At 37.1% G+C, this 15,053-nt stretch overlaps 1 protein-coding gene across 1 annotated transcript; it reads right to left on the reverse strand.

Annotated features, from left to right (window-relative positions):
- Positions 1–13,327: 13,327 nt before the first annotated feature.
- Positions 13,328–14,591, reverse strand: LOC114264471 (uncharacterized). The gene has a single exon (XM_028205089.2). It carries the CDS (start codon positions 14,223–14,225, stop codon positions 13,461–13,463), a length of 765 nt encoding a protein of 254 aa, XP_028060890.2. The 5' UTR covers positions 14,226–14,591; the 3' UTR covers positions 13,328–13,460.
- Between the last annotated feature and the right edge of the window lie 462 nt (positions 14,592–15,053).

Genomic DNA, 15,053 nt, shown 5'->3' on the forward strand with positions numbered 1-15,053 from the left:
TCTCTCCTGGTTCATTGTCTCCAGTTTTTAACCACTTGGTTGTGTTGTGCACACATCAGAGGCTCTCTTTTTGGTATGGCCGGCCACTAATTCTCATTGAACCTTTTGACCCTTGGCCGGCCGGCCATGGGAGGTAGCCGGCCGGCCACCTAAACCCTAGATAACTGGCCGGCCAGAATCCTTGCATCAAGTACAGTGCAGATACACCCTCCTTTTCCCCCCAGATTCTGTATCCGGGGGGGGCATTTTTGGGGGGGAAACTTGATTCATTTCCCTCCATTTTTTCCCTCCTTTTTCCCCCCTTTTTTGCCTATATAGCAGGCCCTCCAGCTGCATATTTAGGGTTACAAAAATTCCCCCCAAGCCTCTTGCCTTGTATCTCTCTTTCTCTATATTTCCAAGCTCCAAACTCTCAAGTCCTACACCCATTTCTTCACCAACCCATAGCCCCACCCTTCCATCCTCCATTCCAGCAGCTGGAGGTTGTTCTTCAGAGCCTAGGAGTGCTGCATCTTGGTCCAAAAGGGTGCCAAAGACTAGTCTTCAAGGGTGAGTCCCTATTATCCTTTTTTGTTCTTTATTTTGTTCAATACATTAGCCATACTTTCTTGCTGTTTTGGGCTCCGACCCTAACTGGAACTAGGCTTATTTTGAGCTATTTTTCATGTTTGTTTAATGGCCTCTCACTGTTTGAGGCCTCCTTGTTGCACTTGCTTCATTAGCTCCCTTGTATGCAATTTTCTTGTGTAGTATTTTTTGCCTATGTATAAATTGTTTTGAGGCATGTCATAAACTGTAAAGTTTCTTATTTTGAGCCCTTGTTCAACATTGTTGAAGGGCTCATCACTGTTTGAGGCTTCCATTTACCACTTGCCTTTATATCTCTCTTTTGGCTCCATTTTTGCATGATTTGTTAGCCTCTTATGCTTCTGTTTTTGGGTTCTGGTCCGAACTAAAAATGACCTTATTTTGACCCCCTCTTCATTTTTTATTAAGGGTCTTTCACTGTTTGAGGCGTCCTTTTTATACTTTGTGTTATACCTCTCTTTTTGGCCTTATTTTGCATAGCATATTGAGCATTCTTGTACACTGTTTTGGGTCTGGCCACCAACTGGAAAATATCATGTTTTGGGCCCCTCTTCAACTTTGTTGAAGGGCCCTCTCTTGTTTGGGGTCAGCAGCTGTGACTTGCTTCTTTATCTCACATTTAGGGCCATTTTTGCATATTGGTTTAGCCCTATTTGTGTTCATTGTTTGGCCTTCCTTAAAACTGTAAACATGCTTGTTTTGAGGCTTCCTTGAATCTGTCTTCACATTTCATGATCAAATAGTGCATGTTTTGTATAGCTATAGGCCATTGTGCATGCCTAGTTTTGCATTTTGGGTCCCATTTCATGCATCGGGTGCCATGTTTCTATGATTCGGGACTGTTTTGGGTCATATTTTAGCGCTGAAATTTTCATGCTTGTATGCCATATTCCATGCCTTGCCATGTCTTGTTAGAGTGGCATTTTGTGCCTTAGGATCGGTCCTCGGTTTGCGTGCATGCGTGCACGCATCTTAAGTGTCTCATTTTCATCTCATGGCCTCCTATGTGAGTGTGGCTAAGGTCCACTTGTGATGGTGTAAGTCCATTATGCATTGTGTATGCCATTTCATTTCATAGCATTACGTATGCTAGGTTGTATGTTAGCGCATTGTGTATGCCATGTCACCTCGTGCATCGTGTATGCCATTTCATAGCATTGTGCATGCTAGGTTGTATATTAGTTGCATTCATGCATGTCATGCATATTGCATTGTGCTTGGGATAGGAGTTAGCCTGAGCACAGGAAACGAGGTACGTTTCGTACTCCGAGTGACGGAACGTGTCTCAATTCCCAGTCATCGACACTCCGGATTATCCATGATGGAGTTTAGGTTTTGTTGTGTTTATATGTGCATTCATTCTATATTGAGTTGCACAATTCGACTCCTCGGCCATCATGCATTGATATGCGTGATTGGTGGCACGAGGATCGAGGCATGCATACATTTGTGAAAATACATTGCTATGTCCCTTTCTTGCTCTTTGTTGCAGCAAATCAAGAATTAGCAACCTTCCGGAGCTTGGCGCGCTTTTCAAGAATAATTGTAAAACAGAGGCTAATTGGGGCATCCCAGTGGATTTCCGCACAAGGCAGCCCAGACATGCATCATCCATCATCTGAAGAAGAGTCAAGGCAGTCCCTGGCTTGCATGCCAGTTTATTATTTTTCTTAGTTAATTTGTAAATTAATTAGGAATTTGTATATATTTGGACTGTATTATTTGGACTGTACTATTTATTCGGACCCTCTGCGCGAGGGCATAACTGTAATAAGTGTGCGTGTATGTGTTGTATGTCTTCCAACCCCACGTCTTTCTCCTTTTTATTTACCCGCTTATGATGGTTAGATTAGGGCATATTTTAATTAGCATACAGTATGATAGCATGTTTGCATGTTTGCATTCATTCATCTATATTGCATGCACCGGGCTCGGCGCATCATACTAACTGCATTGTATTTTCAATTCCAAATTGAATACATGTTAGCTGTAGCATTTCACATGCCATGTTTAGAATAGCCGAGCCTGCTATAGTTGTATTTTTGCATGTGTTGCATTAGGCATCTCTGTATAATTAGGATCATGCATGGATTTCTAATGAGCTTCTGTTTTGGCTTGGAGTACTCGGTAAGTTTTATGCTTTAGCATCCTTGCATGCGTGTGAGTGACTGTCATGAATAGCATGCTTACCATGAGGCTATATGCTTATGTGATATAACTGCCTGAATGCCTGTGGGTGAAGGTTGGGTTATTTGAATTGGAACAATTCATCAAATGTGTGTTTTAAGCCCACTAGATAGTGGCAAAATCATGTTTTTTTCTAAGCCCACCCGAGGGTGGCAAATCCACGTCTTAGCCTACTTGCGGGTAGCACCATCAAACCATTTTCAAACAAACAAACATGAAATGTTTTGTTCCAATTCAGGCGATCCAGTCTAAACTTGTATGCTGTGCGCATCACATAGTAAATATAGGCTAATAACCGGAATAAGAACGCATAAAGTTTTCAAAAATAGATATCATGGTTAGTAGAGGCCGATCTTTGATCAGGCGAGCGGGGGTGCTCACGAAGCGACCTTCCCCAATCGTACCCAAGTTCCCGAGCCGAGGCAACTTTGGTGATGACGGACGCGTGGCCTTAGGCAAACGAGTCAGGGTTTCCTAAATTTCCCCAAAATAAAATATTTAGGTGGCGACTCTGTATCTGGAAAAGCAGTCCATGTTTGGCACTTCTTTCAAAAAAATCTGTTTTCTCAAAACGATTTGCCAGATTTAGACTCTTTGGTTCAGACTTAGAACCGTGACAAATTTGAGAGTCCTGAACTGTAGTGAGCCCAATATCGAACGGAACGGGGGACTCGTTCCTCCCCGGGGCATTCGGGGGACGTCTACAGCTGTGCCCAATCTTGCACTGCCTCAATTTTGGATGAGTCTACAGTCACCCCTTCACCGGATACTACATGGCCTAAGAACTTAACCTCTCTTAGCCAGAACTCGCATTTCCCGAACTTAACATACAACTTATGGTCTCTAAGCAACTCAAGCACCACTCGCAGGTGTTCCTTGTGCTCCTCCTCAGAGGATGAGTAAATCAAAATGTCATCTACAAAGACGACTACAAAACGGTCTAAGAACTCTCCGAAAATTCGGTTCATCAAGTCCATAAACATAGCTGGTGCATTGGTTAGCCCAAAAGGCATCACCAGAAACTCATAATGGCTATACCGTGTACGGAATGCCGTCTTCGGGATATCCTCCTCCCTGACTCTCAACTAATGGTAGCCCGATCTCAAATCTATCTTAGAGAAACAACGGGATCCTTTCAACTGATCAAGCAGATCATCTATATAAGGCATAGGGTACTTGTTCTTAACCGTAACCCGGTTCAATTTTCAATAATCAATACAAAGTCTCAAAGCCGCATCTTTCTTTTTAGCAAAGAGAGCCGGTGCTCCCCAATGCGAAGTACTAGGGCGAATAAAACCCTTATCTAGTAATTCTTGGAGTTGAACCTTCAATTCACTCAACTCAGCTGGGGCAAAACGATACGGTGCCATGGAAATCGATGCCGTGCCAGGCACTAAATCAATAGAGAACTCGATCTCTCGGTGAGGTGGTAAACTAATAAGATCCTCGAGAAAGACATCCGAGTACTCACAAACTACTCTTGGCAATTCAACCCAGGCCTCATCACACTCACTACTCATAAAGCTAGCAAGAAGACAACTAAGTTCATTCTGCCCACGTGAATCATATACTGGCGATAAGACTCTATCCACCCGGTCCCCCAAGAAATAAAAGCAATCACCGCTCAAGGTACATACAGTAACCCTCTGACGGTAGTAATCTATAACAGCCCGGCATGACGATAACCAGTCCACCCAAAATAACATCAAAACCAAACATATTCATCAATACAAAAGAAAAGGGAAGCCGACGATTGGCGACCTCTATATCACAGCCCCGACACCCCTGTGTCAAAATCATCTCACCCCCAACAGGTGATACAACACATAAAGGACTCCAACCCCAAACTGATGCAAATGCAGAAGATATAAAGGAATGGGATGCACCCGTATCAATTAACACATTAGCAACCGAGTTGCAAAACAAAATGGTACCTCGCACAACAGACGGAGCTAGTACAAGATCTAGCGCTGTAACAGCATACACGCGCCCTGTAGGTCTCTGATCTACCTGCTCACCTCTCGGAGCATAAGACTGTTGCACTGACTGAGCTAAAGAGACTCCTTGATTGGCCTTTGAGGCCTGTACTGACTGAGCTGGCTGGTGACTCTGTGTCTGCCTCGAACCAGACGCACCAGGTGTGCCACCAAACTGCGGGCAAAACCTCTTCAAGTGCCCTGCTTGCCCACACTAATAACAAGTGAGCGGCTGGACTCTACCCTGCCTTTGGCCTTGAGAACGGGCCGAAGATGAAGCTGCTCGCTGCCCTCCTCCCCTCTGTAGGCAAGCTGGAGACTTGTGGTCCAACTAACCACATTTATAACAAGTAATGTCTCCTTGACCACCTCTCCCAGAACCTAAACTCGGCTCTGGAAAGGTAGATCTCGAATGCGCTCCTTGGGACTGTTGAGGGTTAGAACCCCTCTGCCTCTTACTGTCCCACTTGACCATCCTGACTCCTTCTGGAGCCCCTCATCCTCTCCTCCTCTACATACATAATAGTCTCAAGATGGACTGCAGCCTCCACAAGGCGCCCATACTCCCTAATCATGGTCCCGGCTACTTGAAACATGAGTCTGGTCCGTAACCTCTTCTCAAACTCCAAACATCGGCGCTCCTCTGTCGCCACTAACTACGGTACAAATCTCGACAAACTAGTGAAGGTGGCTCCAAACTTAGCCACTAGTGTATTCAACTGCACCAACTTGGAGAACTAATCCCTCAACTTCTCCATCACCGTAGCAAGTAAGTACTTGTCCTAGAAAGCTTCAACAAAGGCCTTCCAAGTCCCTCCAATGCGCCCCCGCGCATACTTCCACCATTGACCTTCGTCTCCCTTCAGTTGGAAGGACACCAAGGTCACCCTCAAACCTCCGTCTTCGATGCCGAGCATCTCGAACGTCTTCGTCATCTATTCCAGCCACTCATCAGCCTTCAGTGGCTCCTTAGGGTCACCCAAAATCTCATCCGAATTCGACCGAAAGAACTCCCTTTTTAGAAAAGAAAGCCATGTTTCAGCTACATGGGCTTGGACTTGATTCTCAGCTCTGAGAATGTCCATAGATTCACTCAATGCTCCGACCATTTCAAGGGCTAAGGCGCTCGTGGCCTGTTGACCTACTGGCTCGGCCACGTTGGCCTAACCCACTCCTTCTTCCTGCGCCGGAATCTCGTCTAGTATAGGCATCTCATGCCTCCTAGGCCTACCACGCCTACCGCCACGACCTCGTCCTAACATCCTAATGAAGGTAACAAAGGGATTAGCGCATTTACAAATGTGTCGAAGCTATCTCACTCGCGTCCTAATTCGATGGACAACTGTAATTCACTCCACCTAAGCACATAATCACATAAACACATACGAATTTCATTTCTGGATAATGACCGTCCCGTGGCGTTGCTAGAGTTTCAGTTAGAAATGACAGTGATCAAGTGCATTTCCAACAAGACTCCCAGAAACTTATGGATCCAATCAACATCCCAGAAATTAAATCTCATACCCATATAGTCACATAAACATGTTATCATATAAGCACATAACATCATACTTAAGTCTCTAACAAGCGAGACAAACCCATTGTGGTACTAATCACTTCCCATGTATTCAAAGTATTCAAACCCGGTACGCTCTGATGCCAAGTTGTAATGCCCTCAAAATATTATATAAATCATTCATTCACGAGATCTATTGACATAATAGAAATGTTATATTTTCATTCATCAGAGTTAATATTACAAGAGTTATCACATGCCTTACATTTTCATAAATGTTCATCTTGAAACTATAGCATGTAACTCTAGTTGAGAACAACAAAATAAATGCCTTAAGGGCTTACATCTTTCCACGACTTCGCTTGGTTACAACAAAAGAAGAGTCTAGTCTCTATACAAGTAAAGCCTTCGGCTTGAATAAACATTCAATCACAAAAAAAAAAAAAAAACGAAATCACAAAAGTGGAGCCTTCAGCCCCTAAGCCTCCCAAGCTACGTCATTGGAGGTGGCATATCACCTGTACCTGAAAATGGTTTGCCAAGTAGGGTGAGCCAAAGTCCAGTAGAGATATACTAAACAATTATGAGAATTAACTAAAATATGAGCATCAGATAAATGTGCAGCATTCTTAACCAACACATATTCTTTTCAAGGTCATTCCATATAGATAGCCAATATCTTAATTCATTTCCATTCTTCCATTTCGGGTAAATCAATTAACCAAATTCATTGTTATCAAAGCAACCAATATGAGACTACAGTTCAATGGTTCACAATTCAATACATTCATCAATCCAACACTTTTATTTCTTACCATTTTACGGAACCACGTCTGAGGGAACCGGCACCCATAAATATACAAGATTTTGGGACTTTCACCCTAGACACTCCGACCAACTTAATTCTCAATGGAGTCCATCCCCTATCTCCTCCCACACAATGGAGTACATCCCCTATCTCTTTCCAAACAATGATACATATACAATGTATTTAAACACTTTGTCATATACAATGACTAATCAAAACACATATTCTATGGTCTAATCAAACTGCTATATTCAATGACATAATTCAATTAATTAGTTTCAATCCTCCTAATTCTCATGCAGTTTCTACAACAATCATAACTATCATCCACCGTTAGCCTAAAACAGATAAATAAATCTATCAATAGATAATTTATCAAATTACATAGGTGAATGATTTATCAAATCCAACTATACCCTTTTATTTACACATCCTCCCAATTTCATATTTCCTATACTAATTTCATTATTCAAACAAAATAATTATTTAATTCAAATTAGGGCAATCTTCCCTTTTTCACAAATATTACACCCAAGATCAAATTTCACAAATTATACCCCGAGCAATATCATGTTCAAGGCCTCTTATACACATATGGTACCAAATATGGAAAACCCCTCTTTCAAATATCAAAACCCTAACCTTAACTTCACCAAAATCTTCCCAAATACCACCATTTATACAAAATGACAAATATCTAGGTTAAAGCTCATATTAAATAGTAGAATATCCCTACCTCAAATGTAGAGCTCAATAAGGAAGAAGGAGAAACTTGAAGATGCCCAAAAACTCAAACTTTTTCTGATCAAAAGAAAGTCCACACAAAACTCTATCTTTTTAACAAAGGGAGTAAGGTAAAGAGACCCAAGATCATGGAGTATTTGTAGAGAGAGAGTGTGTTTTAGAGAGAGAGATAGCCGGATTAGGGTTTTTGGTGAAAAGAGACCAAAAAGTGATATAAAATCACGCTGCTACGAACTGATATACGCTGTCCTCGCTCGAGCAAAAGAGTCGTCGCTAGAGCGACCAGACACAACAATGACCTCGCTCGAGCGCAAGAAGTGTCGCTCGAGCGTAGAATGCAAGCTTCAGGTCGGACACCAACGCAGACGCACCCTCAAGCGCAAGAAGTCTCACTCGAGCGAAGAAACAATTTCACAAGGCTTGCTCGAGCGAGGGCAAGAAGCCTCGCTCGAGCGAAGCACTGCACCTTCCTAGAAAAGTTGCGTTTGGAAAAAGACCTGAGGACTCTCAATCCTCGCTCGAGCGTAAAAACCCTCGCTCGAGCGATGAAGCAGATTACACAAGGCTCGCTCGAGCGAAGAAACCAAAATCTGAACAACAACATTCTAGACCAACTAACAACCAACCTGTTCCAAACATGCCCAACATAATTCAAAACTCAAATACAAAGAGTCAAAAAAGAATAACAAGACAAGGATACGATATTCGACCATAGAACCCAAGTTCGGGACACAAAGAAGGTCGGAGCAAAACCGGGATCGCTATAAACTAGCAACCAAGCTGTTCCAAACTCGCCTAACAAGTCATAAAACTCAAATTCAAAGAATTAAAGGAAGGAAATGAGACATAGACAACAACATACAATCACAGAACCCGAGTCCGGAACACAATAAAAGTCGGGGTAAAACCGGAATCGCTATTCTCCACAACTTGGTCGCTGCAAGTACTGCCTTTGCAACTTAGTTGCTTCGATTTTCTCATTTCTTCAGCAACTTCCAGATGGTTGTGGTACCAACATTACTTGGAATGGCGGCAGTACCGAAAATACTTGGAATGGCGGCGCTGAGACAAAGTGTCTCCGCAACTTGACCTCCGCAACTTGGCCGTCAGAAGTGTTGCCTCTGCAACTTAGTTGCATCAGTTTTCTCTTTCCCTTAGCAACTTCAGATGGCGGCGGAACCGAAGATATTAGGAATGACGGCGCTGAGGCAAAGTGCTTCTACAACTTGACGTAGGCATTTTCCTTCGTGTAGTCCATTTGGACTCCTAGTGGGTCGGACCTACTTCGGCCCATTTCCCTTGGGCTTTTGCCAACACATCTTTTTTCGTTCCTTGTCGCCTCTTTGGAGCGACCTCAGTGCTTAGGCTCATACTTAGTTTGGGGCTTAATTTCTGACCCTCTACAAACTTAAAAGTTAAAAAGTCACTAAAAACCCAAAAAGACATCAACCTATACTAAAATGTTCAATATTCATTTTTTTCTCTACTTTTTACATATATTTTTATAAAAAAATCAAAAAATCATCCTAGCCATATTATTTTTTTAACCTCATATTTTAGTGCTATTTTAGTCCAAAAAAAAAAAAACATATTTTGCCAAACATTTCAAAATATCACATTAAAGTTAAAATTATTTCATTTTTTTTTTTACAAACATCACATTTACCTAAAAAAATTGAACATTCTTTTCAAACACAACTATTTTAATCAAATAAAAATAAGGGCAAATTCCAAACACCCCCCTCGAGATTTGATAAAAATACAGATTCCTCCCTGAGGTTTGAAAAATTACAAATTGCCCCTTGAAGGTCAAATTTTCATAACAAATTAGGGGAAATTATGGGGGAATCTGTATGAAAATAAAAACCTCATGGGACAATTTATTATGGAAATATAAATCTCAAGAGGCGGGATGTAAAATCTCAAACTTCAGGAGGGAATCTGTATTTTCACCAAATCTCGAGGGGGTGTTTGTAATTTACCCTAAAAATAACTACCTATTAAAATAATTAACTTCCAGACGGACTAATAAAGTACTACATTGGCCCCGTTTGGTGTAGCTATTAAAACACATTATAGATTATAGGTTAACAGATTATAAATTATGACTTTAATCAAAAGTTGTTAATCTGTTTGGTGTAACTATTGGATTATAGATTTAATGGTAAATTATTTTGACACCCCCTGAGGTTTATATTTATTACAGTTTCCCCTTCACCTTTTGAAAATTACATCTCCCGCTCTGAGGTTTAAAGTTTCATTGCAGATTCCCCCTTTAGCAATTAAATTTTTTTAAATACCAATTTTACCCTCATTGGGTAAATTACATTGACACCCCTCACATTTTAAAAATTACAATTCCCTCACAAAGGTTTAAAGTAGCATTACCAATTGCCCCATCGGTTAGTAATAGTTGGAAAAAAAAAATTCATTGAAAACAAAAATTAATTGGAAAAAAAATTAATTAAAAAAAAAATTGTTAGTAAAATTTTTAAATTTCTGCTTAAAAACCAACGTAAATTTATTTTTTGAATTTACGTTTTTTTCTCAAATTTACAAACTGAGACAACAATTATTAAACCAAAAAAATTATCAAACAAGTTTTTATAACAGTTTTTAAAATTTTTGTAAATATAAATTGAAAACTGAAAACGAAATGACTACTAAACAGGTCTCAGATGGTAAAAATGTCGTAAAATTAACAAATAATTAAATAAGTTACCAACGTAAGAAATGACTTATCAAAAAAATTTTAGACTATGTATTGTTTGATTTTTAAAAATTAAAAATTAATTTAGTTAAGAAATAAAAAATAAAAAATAATTAGCATTTAAAGGTAAAAAATAATTATCATTTTAACTTTTAGATAAGTTATACACATACGTATGACTGTTTTAATTTAATTTGTACAAAAATATTTCTAGCCACTTGAAAGATAAAAATTATATAAAAATGATAATTATTTTTTATTTCTTATTTCTTAACCAAATTAATTTTTAATTTTAAAAAAAAATTTAAAAATCAAACCATACATAACCTAAAAATCTTTTGATAAGTAATTTTTTACGCACGTAACTTATTTAATTACTTGTTAATTTTACAATATTTTTACCATTTGAAACCTGTTTGATAGTCATTTCATTTTTAATTTTCAATTATATTTACAAAAATTTAAAAAACTGCCATAAAAACTTGTTTGATAATTTTTTAAGTTTATAAATGATTGTCTCAATTTGTAAAATTGAAAAAAAACCGCAAATTCAAAAAATGAGTTTACGTTAATTTTTAAACTGAAATTTAAAAATTTTACTAATAAAAAATAATTTTTTTTTTCAATCAATTTTATTCCAACTAATACTAACCGAGTGGGCAATTGGTAATGGTACTTTAAACCTTAGAAAGGGGATTATAATTTCTAAAATGTGAGAGATGTCAATGTAATTTAAACACTGAGGACACAATTAGTATTTAAAAAAATTAAAATGTTGAAGGGGGAAATTTTTAATAAAACTTTAAACCTCAAGAAGGGAGATGTAATTTTTAAAAAATGGGAGAAAATTGTAATAAACACAAAGCTCAGGGTGTCAGTGTAATTTATCATAAATTTAAGTTGGTAAGTGGTATTTGTTAAATAAGTTGTGAAATAATTTTTTCAATTAACTTTTATTTTATATTATTCACTAATTATCTATATTTTTCCTAAAAAATAATAATATAGTCTATAGTTCATTTGGATCTTTTTCTATTTAAAAAAATAAAATAAAATAAAATAAAAAATTTAAGAATATAACAGTAAATTAACATGTCCACAGCAGAAATTAATAATCAAAAGAAATGGATGAGAAACTTCTCAGAATTAATTTTTTTGAGTTAAAATAAATTATTAAAATCAAAAACTATTTAAAATAAATTTAAACAAACAATTCAAAATAATTTTTTTAAGGCTAAAAACTATAAAGTAACTTAAAAAATCCAAACAAACACTCCCATTATTTGAGTTAATTATTTATACGACATTAATCTTTATTTATAATCCAGACATATAAGACAAACGATAGTGTGGTGCTCAAGTCCAAAGTTAAATTAGGGCTATTTTGGGAAGTTAACTTTTAATCACTTTTTTTGGTTTGTAGAAAAAATCACAAGTTGACTTTTTTGCCTTTTTTTCATTTGGAAAGTTAGTTTTTAGCCAACGGTAAAATTACAATTTTTCCCTCATGGGTCAAAATGTGTTACATAGGTGAAGTTGTAAATATTTTAAATAAATGGGAGTAGTTTAATCATTTTATTATGATTTGACATCATAAACAAACATTAATTAAAAAAATCAAAAATCACTTTTTATCAACTTCCCAAATCATTTGTCTAAAAAAACCAAAAACTTTATTAAAAGTCAAAAAATCACTTTTTACCATCTTCCCAAAATAAGCCACAGTACTTCTTTACTTTTAGCAGTAATAGACCATTATTACTTCTAAATCATTGAGCCAAAAAAAATAAAAAAAGAAAGAATCAAAAGAAAGCATAGAAAATCGCATCCATTGACATTCAATAAATTTCAAACCCATTTTCTCTAATTTATTTAAATTATAAATTATTTTTATAATTTTAAAAATTATATTATATCCTTTAAATTTTTAATTTTACAATAAATAACCCATTTTATTATTAAATTATTAAATTAATTAATTATTTTTAATAACGTTAAAATTTTATCTTAATTAATAATTCAAATAATTTTATTATTGTATAGATAAATAATTAAAAATTTTATTTTTTTTAATTCATTCTGTTAAATAAAAAATTCTAATAAAAAGATATTTATATAGGAAACAATTTATATTTAAAACAATTCTTAAAAAGTGTATTTATAATTTACTCAATATTTAAAAAAAAAAAAAGAAAAACAGAATAAATAGTAGGCTAATACATTAATTAATATATAACCAATTGATGATATATAATTTAAAATTATTTAATATTTATAATTTATATAATAAATAATTTATATAATAAGTATGAGCCAATAATAATTTCATAACTAATATTAATACATTAATTAATACATATATATCAATATTTTTATCATTATCATATTGGGGAATATCTATCAATTAGTGGTCGCCACTAACTGGTGCAGGCACACTCCATTGGCCCACGTCAGCAAATATCTTCACCTACTTGTAGAAACTCAGATACTATTCAAAATAAATAAAAAAAATGCTATAGGTCTCAAATTTTTTATCAAATAAATAATTAAATGTCTCATATAAGTGTGGAACCCACAAAATTACAGAGCCCATAAAATTACGGAGTCCACACCCATATGAGACATTTGATCATTTATTTGATAGAAAATTTGATGTCCCTAACATTACCCATAAATAAATTCTCAATTATCATATCAAAAGCATATTTCCCCGCGAAAACAAAAAAAAAAAAAAAAAAATTCAGGCACTAGAAAATCGCCACGAAAATGGCTTCCATCAAAAAGAAAAAAAAAAGAAGGAAAAAAAAAGGGACAATTTATATTATATATATATATATATTCGAGTGCGAATATAACCCAACAACACCAAAATATAAAACTTTTTTTCTTTCAAAAAAGCCCCCAGTTAAAAAAAAATTAAAAATTCTTCCACTAAGCACTCGGACTCCAAAGACTCCACAAACGTGAATTCAATAACCCTACCACGTCCGGCAGTACCTTCCTCGCCAAACCCTTGTGGTTGTTCGCCGCCGAGCTCCGCAACACCACCGCCGCTTCCGGCGGCGCCGCCTCCTCTTCCGGCGATTCATTCCTTTCCTCTTCCTCCACCTCCACCTCCACCTCCACCTCAGCTTTTTCGGGTAACACCACCAGAGTAGAGTCATGTTCCGGCAAAACCACCACAAAACTATCTTCACTCTCCAGAAAATCAGCCTCTCTCTCCACCGCCATAGTTTCCAAAACATCGGCCGGTCTTTCGGTTCCTCGGCGACCCATTTTCTCTCTCTTCTTACCTCTGGTGTTCTTCTTCGACTGTTCTTCGCTCGCCAAGTGTTCTTCAAAGGCTTCAATGGCTTGGTGAATGAGTTCACGGTTAGGCGAAGAGTCCCACCTGAACCAGAAACTCGTGTAACAGTCGAAACACTCACAATCGAAGATCGGAGGCTTGTGGGTGTTCGATTTCTTGTTTTTCTTCTTTTCTTCAACAATCGCAGAAGGGTTTGTTGATTTCATCGACCTCGTTATCATATATGCCAACACTTCTCGGTCTTCAAGAGAGAGAACTGAGACCAGAGCTAGAATAGCAGCTGGTAAGACCTTGAGTACAGAGAGAGAGTCCCTATTTGCAGTATAAGAAGACATAGAAGATGATGAGGAAGGTGATGGGTATACTTTACCTTTGTTTCTCATCTTCATGTTTTTTCGTGGATGTGGGAATAGAAGGCTAAGATGGGGACCTTGATTGAGGGGATTTTTGTGGGTTGTATTTGGGTGGTTTTCTGGGTTGCGCCGAGACAGATGATGGGTTAGAGAGAGAAACAGACAGAGGAGAGGGAGAGAGAGAGAGAGAGAGAGACAGTCAGACAAAGGTGGGGTTACTTTTTTTTGTAGGGCAGAAGAGAGGTCACAGTACCTTAAGTTTTAGGTTAGGCCGATGCTATTCTACGCGCGGTGTTGGGGCGTGTAAACTGGTGTGATTGCGTGGGTTTATCTATCATCCAACTTCAACACTAGAACTAATTTATTGTATTTTTTGAATTTTTAAAAATTAAAAAAAATATAATCACAACCATAATAAAAAAAAATTAATTTAGGTTAAGTTTGGCATGAGACAAAAAAGATAAAAAGTCAAAAAATCACTATCCTATTTAAGTCACATCATCTTATTTAAGTCACATCACCTCTCTAACACATCACTTCAAACCCAACCCAAACTCAACCCATATTTCATAAAAAGTCAAAAAATACACTTATTTAGTCTTCCCAAACTAGTTATGTGTATGGTGTGAAAAATAATCTACGAATTATAATATTTCATGTTTGATATATAAAATAAATATATATATATATTAATAATATAATTCGAATTTCTCAAATGGCGAATATCCTTATTCAAGAACTGTTTCAATTTAAGAACTGTTTCAATTTTTTTTGTATGTTTGTTTTTTTAATAGTATTTTTAATTTAATTTGGACTAACAAATTTTAGTCCTAGGTTTAACCAAATTTGTAACTATATTGCTCA

This window comes from Camellia sinensis, chromosome 5 (genome assembly GCF_055761805.1).
Source record: "Camellia sinensis isolate YWXY chromosome 5, ASM5576180v1, whole genome shotgun sequence".
Taxonomy (NCBI): domain Eukaryota; kingdom Viridiplantae; phylum Streptophyta; class Magnoliopsida; order Ericales; family Theaceae; genus Camellia; species Camellia sinensis.